The sequence below is a fragment of the Myotis davidii genome, unplaced genomic scaffold, assembly GCF_000327345.1.
Source record: "Myotis davidii unplaced genomic scaffold, ASM32734v1 scaffold623, whole genome shotgun sequence".
Lineage (NCBI taxonomy): Eukaryota > Metazoa > Chordata > Mammalia > Chiroptera > Vespertilionidae > Myotis > Myotis davidii.
The window spans coordinates 605,566-614,201 of NW_006294464.1; the positions used below are offsets into that span (position 1 = coordinate 605,566).

General features: G+C 42.0%; 1 protein-coding gene and 2 long non-coding RNA genes across 4 annotated transcripts in view; 1 reads left to right on the forward strand and 2 right to left on the reverse strand.

The window, feature by feature from the left end:
* The window catches only part of LOC107183913, a 16,724-nt gene extending 13,585 nt beyond the window's left edge, over positions 1–3,139 (reverse strand). Inside the window, exon 1 of the long non-coding RNA XR_001514737.1 lies at positions 3,014–3,139. This is a non-coding gene — a long non-coding RNA (uncharacterized LOC107183913). The remainder of the gene's footprint in view (positions 1–3,013) is intronic.
* The window catches only part of FARS2 (phenylalanyl-tRNA synthetase 2, mitochondrial), a 584,045-nt gene that overhangs the window by 403,027 nt on the left and 172,382 nt on the right, over positions 1–8,636 (reverse strand). For both annotated transcript variants that reach the window (XM_006768687.2, XM_015567165.1), the window contains exon 3: positions 7,095–7,254. In XM_006768687.2, coding sequence (XP_006768750.1) covers positions 7,095–7,254 — 160 coding nt within the window. The remainder of the gene's footprint in view (positions 1–7,094; positions 7,255–8,636) is intronic.
* LOC107183914 lies at positions 2,670–3,086 on the forward strand. The gene is made up of 2 exons (XR_001514738.1): positions 2,670–2,700; positions 3,005–3,086. It is a non-coding gene; the product is annotated as an uncharacterized LOC107183914 (long non-coding RNA).

Consider the following 8,636-nt stretch of genomic DNA (forward strand, 5'->3'; position numbering starts at 1 on the left):
GCTTAATATGCTGAGTGTCCAGTCATCTGTTCAACCAATCAAAGCATAATATGCTAATGATATGCTAAGGTCGCTCAACCACTCGCTATGAGGTGCACTGACCACGAGGGGGCAGATGCTCCGACCAGCAGATTAGCTTGCTGCTGGGGTCTGGCCGATTGAGACTAAGCGAGAGAGCCCTCCCATGGTCCGTCCCCGGCTGGCCAACCTCCACGTCTCTCCCCGGCCCTGACAGTGCACGGGTGGGGTCGCTCAGCCTGGCCTGCACCCTCTCGCAATCCGGGACTCCTTGGGGGATGTTGGAGAGCCAGTTTTGGCCCAATCCCACAGGCCAGGCCCAGGAACCCACTGGTGCACAAATCCGTGCACCAGGCCTCTAGTAGTTCATAAAATGAACCTCAGTTGCCCTCCCACCTGCTTAGTATCTACTCTGAGAAGCATCTTAGCAGATGTTACAAACATGTATATACATGGGACAAGCTCACCCACCCCTGCCAACAACTGCTCCATTAGAAATATACTCAGCAAAGAATGCACAGGGGCTAAGCAAAGATGTGCGGCTAATGCATCTTTAAGGATTTCCAGGGTGTTTTGGCTACTGTGTGTATGGGGTTCAAAATGATCTCATAGCTAGAAAGAAAAAATAAAAGACTTTGTTAACAGGTAGACTTTAGTGCATAGGAACAACATGTATCTATTCTCCAAACATGAGATTTTTTAAGGCCATTCCACAGAAAAGGGAGATTTGAAGATTTATAAAATAGCAACTCTGATCTGTAATTAAATCTGAAACCTAAAAGTCTAGTATTTTAAAAATAAAGCAAACATCTGCCTGAAGTAGGGACATTATAACTTCATTGCCATTTCAAGTTAAGATTGTTAATTCTTGACCATGGGCATGATGGATATCACAGTCAGAAAAATTATATACTATAGAAATGTTTTTTTATAAGGAAAACTGCTATCTGGAAACTTTCATCTCAATGCACGGTTTTTAAAGCTATTCAAATACAAATATTAAAAATAATGACACGGAAAAGTCCAGGACCATATTCAGAGAAACGTGTATGCTCCAAGCCCCTGGTAATGTTTTATAGTCTTAACAGCGTCTAGCACATTATGTACTTTTTAAAATAGTGGCTGGTGCTCAGAGAGAATGTGGAGGCCGCCATCAACACCAAATGGACGGCTATGCCATAGTCTGAGATAAAGCTACATTTCATTACACAAAATTAAGAGAAATCAGCCATAACTACTGTCTTTGACTGTATTACTATTCCTTCATATGCTTGCTGCTTTTATTGCCTTGCCATAATTTTCCTTCCCTTCTTTACTCCTTCATTTGTTTCATATTAACACATTTAATATTTTCTTTGTAAAAGGTATCTTAGAAAGTTAGAAAACTGAGGTCTAAATCACTAAATGACCTGTTCAAGATTTCAGAGTAAATGATGAAGGAGAATTTTAATTTTTCCAGTTCCACACTACTGTTTCTCAGTGGTCATGAGATTTATCTGTTAACCATTTTCTGCCTTTCTCCTCTTCCTTTCCTCATTCCTTCCAGCTCTACAGCTTCAGGCTTGTTCTCAACGACTAGTGTCATCTCTGGAGCACATGCCGAGCACTGGAGGAGGCCCCTCTGCTGTGTGCTCCTACCACACACTATTTCCCTGAGACAGCATTCAAGATTCATGACTCCCTGAAACTTATTCAATATTGTGATACCTTCAAAGTAGTAGAAATCCAGCACTGCTTCCTGCTCAGAAAAGTAAAAGCCCACCCCAAAAGAGAGCTCAGATGACCCCAAAAAGGCATCTACTCCCGGACTTAGCATGAACTCCAGGAAAGGGTCCTGGTGGGAGGACATCTGAGCTGACACTAGAGGATAAGTCAGAATTAGCCAGGTGAAGGAACTGATGGTGCTAAATGGAGGTGTGGTGGGAGGTGATGGGGGGGGGGGGGGGGGGGGGGGGGAGGTGAGGCTGTGTGAAATAACAAAGAAATAGAAGAAACAGAAATTCTAGTTATTAGAGAAGCAATTACCTGTCTATCTAACTATGAGGCAGTTTCTAAACCTTACAAACAGCAAATCATTTTATGACAGAAATGTGCATAGCAAGACATAAATAAGGATAGCTCTAACAAGTCTCTCCATAGATTGACAATGAAAACATTCAGATAAGCCTGAATATCTCCATAAAGTTACCAGACATTAAACACTTTCTCCCCTAAAATACTAGAATCCCTTCTACCAAAACCTGCTTCAAAAATGGCCTGAAAAATATAACCTATCTCCCTGCACTCCAATGCTAACTAGATGATACTATTTCTAAAAATATAATACTTTCCTTTTATCATGAAAGTAAAGAGAAACTGGCTATAATAAAATGTTCACATCAGTAATCTCTATCTGAAACCTATTTCACCATTACATTATAACATCTGAATATGAAATATCTCAAACCAAGAGACAGAAATAGAAAATAGCAAATATCCATACACCCACTATTCAGTTTAATCAATCATAACATTTTTCATATTTAATTTATCTTCTTTATTTTAATTAAATTCTATGAACACACTTGAAGCCTGGTTTGTACTTCTTTTCTAATACCATTCCTCCACCTCCTAGAAAAAAACACCCACTAGCATGCAGCTGATATACCTTTTTAAAATGTATATATATTTAAAATACACAGGGTTAGTTAGTGATTTCTTAAATATTACATGAACTATGCATTTGAGAATATGAAAGTCTAGATATTCTAACAAGTCTTGCTAAAACAGGGCATTAGAAACTTAGTAAATTATAATTAGAATCCTTTTAAATACACAGTTGAGTTCACAGGTAAGTAGGGGAACCTGAAGGTGTGAAAAAACAGAGGTGAATCAAGACTGAGTACCCGAGTTCCAGCTGGGGTTGGTAGCTGAGACTCCTGCACAAGAACAGGACTTTCTACTACCTCTGTTTTTCTGTATCTTTGTCAATATTTACAAATGTTAGATTTTAGACCTGCTCCGTCTCCGACCTGGGCCGGTTCACCCCTCCTTAGACAACCTGGTGGCCCCCCGCTCCCAAGAGGTCACCATATTGATGCCTAGCTTAGTGCAGACACCCGATCTGCATAGCGCACTACAGCCCAGAACTCCTGGGCTCAAGTGATCCTCCAGCCTCAGCCTCCCGAGTAGCTGGGACTACAGGCGCCCGGCCAAATGTTAGATTTTAAAAAATAATTCTATATATGAAAGTGCAAAGGATAGCTAATGGTGGATTTCATTTGCATTCCCCTGATTACTAATAAGGGTGAGCATCTTTTTTTTAGGTATTCATTAGTCCTTTAGCTACATCATTTGTCACATTCATTTTCACCCATGTCTCTCTTAAGTTGATTTTCACTTGTTTATTTGGAGTTGTTTAAATATTCTGAATACTTACTTGACACATTACTACACTCCCACTAAATGGTTAAATTTAAAATGACTGATTGTGTCAAGTGTAGTTAAAGAAGTAAAGCAACTAGAACCTTAATACACAAGTAGAAGGAATGTAAAATTGCACAACCACTTCAGACAACAGTTAAGTGACATCGCAGAAAGTTAAAATACACCTACCCTATGATCTAGCAATTCAATTGCTGGGTATTTACTGAAGAGAAATGAAAACATAAGTCCATACAAAAAAGATTTACTTGTAATAGCAAGAGACTAGAAATAACCTAAATGTCTATCAATGGGTGGATAAATAAACTATGGAATGGAAGGCTTAGCAATAAAAAGGAATGAGCCATTGACATACACTGCAATATGAATTGGTTTCCAAATAATTATCCTATATAATAAAAGAGAAAAATGGTAATTGGCGTACAATGCTACCCTTTTCATTGGCTAATCGGGGCTATATGCAAATTAACTGCCAACTCAGATGGCAGTTAACTGACAACAAAATGGCGGTTAAATTGCATATGTAGGCACAATGCACGGAGGCAAAAGGGAAAGTAGGGAGAAGCCCCCTGCCACTGACAGTGATCGGAAACCCAGGGGGGTGCTAAGAGTCCCCAAGGCCGCCTTTGCCCTGCCCCCCAGCCATAATCCGAGAATCAGGCGCCTTTGGCGCCTTTGCCGCCCTGGCCAGTGATAGCAGGAAGTAGGCGTGGAGCCAGCGATGGGAGCTGGGCAGGGTCAAAGCTGGCAGCCCCGGGAGCTAGGGGTCCCTTGCCTGGGCCCTAAAGCGGAGCCCACTATCGCGGGGCCGCTGCCGCTGCGGGTCCCCACTGCCTGGGCAGGACGCCTCGGCCAGAGGCGTTAGGCCTGGGCAGGGGCAGAGCGGAAGATCGTGGGGAGCTGGGGGTCCCCTGCCCAGGCCTGATGCCTGGGCCAGAGGCAACAGGCCTGGGTGGGGGGTGGAGCCAGGGATTGGGGGGATATGATGGTCCCCTTGCCCAAGCCGGAAGCCTGGGTCAGAGGCATCAGGCTTGGGCGGGAGGGTGGAGCAAGCGATCAGAGGAAGATGGGGGTCCCCGGCCCAGGCTTGAATCCTGGGCCAGAGGCATCAGGCCTGGGCTGGGGGCAGAACCAGTGATGGGGGAATGAGGGTCCCCTGCCCAGGCCTGACGCCTCTGGCAGAGGCGTCAGGCCTGGGCAAGGGGCCGATCCTGCGATTGGAGATTGATGGGGATCAATGCCTGAGGGCTCCCAGTATGTGAGAGGGGGCAGGCTGGGCTGAGGGACACTCCCCCTCACCCTCCCCACCCAGTGCACGAATTTCGTGCACCGGGCCCCTAGTGCTAAAATAAGCCACCCCCTCAAAAAAAAAACCACATACACATTACAGAATTCTATTTATATATATCTAACAGCTGCAAACTAATCAAAAGTGAAAGAAAGCAGTGTTGTATGACAGGAGAGAAGGTTAGCACTCCCCTTGACAAGGATGGAAGAGGCTCTCGTTCCTAACAACACACATACGGATAAGGCATTGCCACCTACTTCGTGGCATCTAACCACTGTAAAAAAAAATAAAAATAAAAAAGTGACAGAAAGCAGTTCTCTAGCTTCCTGGGGTGAGGAGATGTAGGGAAGGGCATGGGGCAAGAAGAAACTTTTGGGGATGATGAACATATTTATTATCTTAATTCTGTTGGTGGTTATACAAGTGCACGCCTATGTCAAAACTACTAAAATTGTATAAATACATTCAGTTTATTGTATGTCAAGTTTAGCAGACTGTGAACTTTAAATATGTTTAGTTTATTTTTTGTCATTTATACCTCATAAAGCTGTTCTTTTAAAAATTTCACAAGAATAAGAACTAGCTTAGCTTCTGTCTTTTAAACATTTTTAAATTGTAGGTCTCATAACCTAATCTTTATAGCTTTCTAAAAACAAACAAAATATTATTTCAAGGAAGCCTTAAATAATTGGAAGGGGGTACATTACAAACAAATACTTTCTTAGGGCCTGGCCAATATGGCTCAGTGATTGAGCATCAACTTATGAACAGGAGGTCATGGTTCGATTCCAGGTCAGGGGATATGCCAGGGTTACAGGCTCAATCACCAGTAGAGAGCATGTAGGAGGCAGCCAATCAATTATTATCTCTAATCATTGGTGTTTCTTCCTCCCTCTCCCTCTCCCTCTCCCTCTCTCTCTCTCTCTCTCTCTCTCTCTCTCTCTCTCTCTCTCTCTCTCTCTCTTCTTATCTGTACTCAATAAAAAATATATTTTAAAAAACTTTCTTAGAGAAATAATCAAGAGCAAGTAATTAAATAAAACTGAGTCCAGCTCTTAAAAAATACTATTCTTCCTCTATGAAATTCACTCTTCATATTTTTGCTGTTGACAGTAGTAATCAATATATAAATACGTAAAACTTTCCACTAGTTAAGAACAGTGGTTAAGAATGGTTAGGAATCTTGGTTAAGAATCTTGCCTCACAAGACTGGACCTAGAAGGTATTATGCTAAGTGAAATAAGTCAGTCAGAGAAAGACAAATGCCATATGATGTCACTTATATGTGAAATCTAAAAAAAGAATAAACAAATAAAATTGAAACATTTTTATGTTTCAATGTAAAGTAAACAACTTTACTTCAATACTGATGGTAGCCTGAGGGGAGAGGGTTTGGGGGACTGGGTGAAAAAGGTGAAGGAATTAAGAAATACAAATTGAAAGTTACAAAATAGTCACAGAAATGTAAAGTACCACATGGGGAATATAGTCAATTATATTGTAATAACTATGCATGGTGCCAGGTGGGTACTAGACTTATTGGGGGGATCACTTCATAAGTTATATAAATGTCTATTTTGCTGCACACCTGAAGCAGGAGTTCAATTGCTCGCTATGACGTGTGTTAACCATCAGGAGGCAGCACGGAACATGGCAGATGACCAGCGGTGGCAGTAGGGCACTGAGGGAGTGAAGGAAGAAGGAGGTGGGGAGGCAGGGGGGAACCTCGTGGTAGTGGCACAGGTGGTGAGGGAACAAGAGGGCAGGGAGGTGGGGTACCTGATTGGCCCTGATCGCCAGCCAGGCCTAGGGACCCTACCTGGGCACGAATTTCATGCATCAGGCCTCTAGTATTGTAATAATTATGTATGGTGGGTACTAGACTTATCAAGGTGATTACTTTGTAGGTTATATAGAAGTATAACCACCATCCTGTATACCTGAAATTAATATAATATTGAATGTTAACTGTAACTAAAGAATGTTTAATAAATAAATGAGAAAAGAAAAAAAGAGACTATTGCCCCATCATTCAAGTTTGACCTAATGACAATACAGTTATACAAGAACACTAATCAGTCTGTACACATTCTCACTACTGATGAATGACATTATTATAATCCAATCTCATTCTTATTACAGCATATCATCATTTTTTCTTTCTCTAGTTAATTCTATTTCCATATACTCCTGCTCCTCACAAGAATGAACCAGGAAATCCATAAGTTCTACTTCACTATAGACCTGAACGATTAAGCCACAACTTAGACCAAAAAAATCTAAACACAGCTATATTAATGACTTAAGGATGATGGTAATTACTGAATATGCAAAGCCCCAAAGTCAAAGGCATTTGAGTACTTACCATCTCCAAAAAGATGTGTCACAAGCCTCGTAAGTGTTTGCTTAAGGTCAAACTCTACGAGCTTCATGGCCTCCATGGTATGCGTCTCTTGTTTATGGGCAGAACGAGAACTTTGTTCAAAGAGCTGCAGGCCTTCTCCATCCTTCACACCAGCAAATAACTATAAACATAAGGAATAATATAAATAAATAAAAATAGTATCCTGGTTAGTCTATATCAAAAACCATAATGTGGGAATAAAATACACTGTCTTATAGCCAATGAGCATACTCAAATTAACATTCATTCAGTACCAACTTTGAATAAAAACACTGTGTTAGTGTTTAGGGAATGGGCAGTGTTTAGGGAATTAAAAGATACTGTTCTGATCTTTGCTGATCTCTCATTTTACTTTTGTGTTAACTTATAACCATTTCCTCACAAGAGACATTATCCTCAATGTTAGTGGAAATACCAGTGAATCAGGCTTTCAGACTCTAAAATTATATCCCCGACCATGCCACAGTGTCCTTAGAATATGTGCTGAGACTAGGTAGGAAGTATAGTCTAGGAATTAAATCCTGTAAAATCCACAAAGGCAGGAAGTATGCTGGACTTTGCTAACCCTGTATCTTCAGAGCCCAGGAACCGGCTTGAAGCATATTTCTGCCACTTACTATCCAGATAAACTCCAGCAAGTGACAGGGTAGCTAAGCCTCAGGTAACGCTTTGTAAAGTAGGAATAACAACACTAAAGACATTTTATAATAATTAAATAAAATAATGCATGAAAAGTATCAAGTACCTGGCACAATGTAATGGCTAAATAAATTTTCCTCATTATAATCACAATCATAATTATTAACCACAGTTATCTACTTATATAAAAACCGCAACCAAGCGGAAGGAAGTCAGTCCTGCAGGGGTTGTCTTGGCAACGGCTGCACCTTCCCCGAGCTGTTTCCCGGAGCTGTTTCCTGTAAGGGCGGGGTGTGAGGCAGGAACCCTCCCTGGGAGCGTGGAGGCATATCTTTATAAAGTGTGCCGTGACAGCACAGCCAAGGGTGAACCTGAGTGGGGGCGGCTGAAAGGCTTAGAAAAGACAGACAAGAGAGAAAGAAAGCTGGGTCTCGGTGGGACACTGCTTCTCTGAGAGACAGCAACCACGCCCACAGCCATGCCTTTATTTTATAGCAGATGCTATGAGGCAAAGTAAGGGCATGACCAAGATGTTTACAAACATTCTCCTGTGTTTCAATCCTACTCAACTACATGCACCTGAACTCCATCAAGCCCACATCACTCAGTCACGTGGGGCCACGTGTTCAGACCATAGGTTCAAGCTTCCAACTACAACTGCTGGCTATAATTGTGCTGGGAATGCCCTGCCCTCCAAGCTGGGACTTGCATGTGGCAATGAGAGGACTGTGCCCTCTCCTCAGTCCAAGACTTGACCCTGTCCAAAACACTGTAGTGGCTCCCCACAATAAAGTTTTAGTTCTGTTTCTTTGTTACTAATGTGGTGGCCCCACCCCATAACCAAGAAAAAGTCCTCTGCAGGCC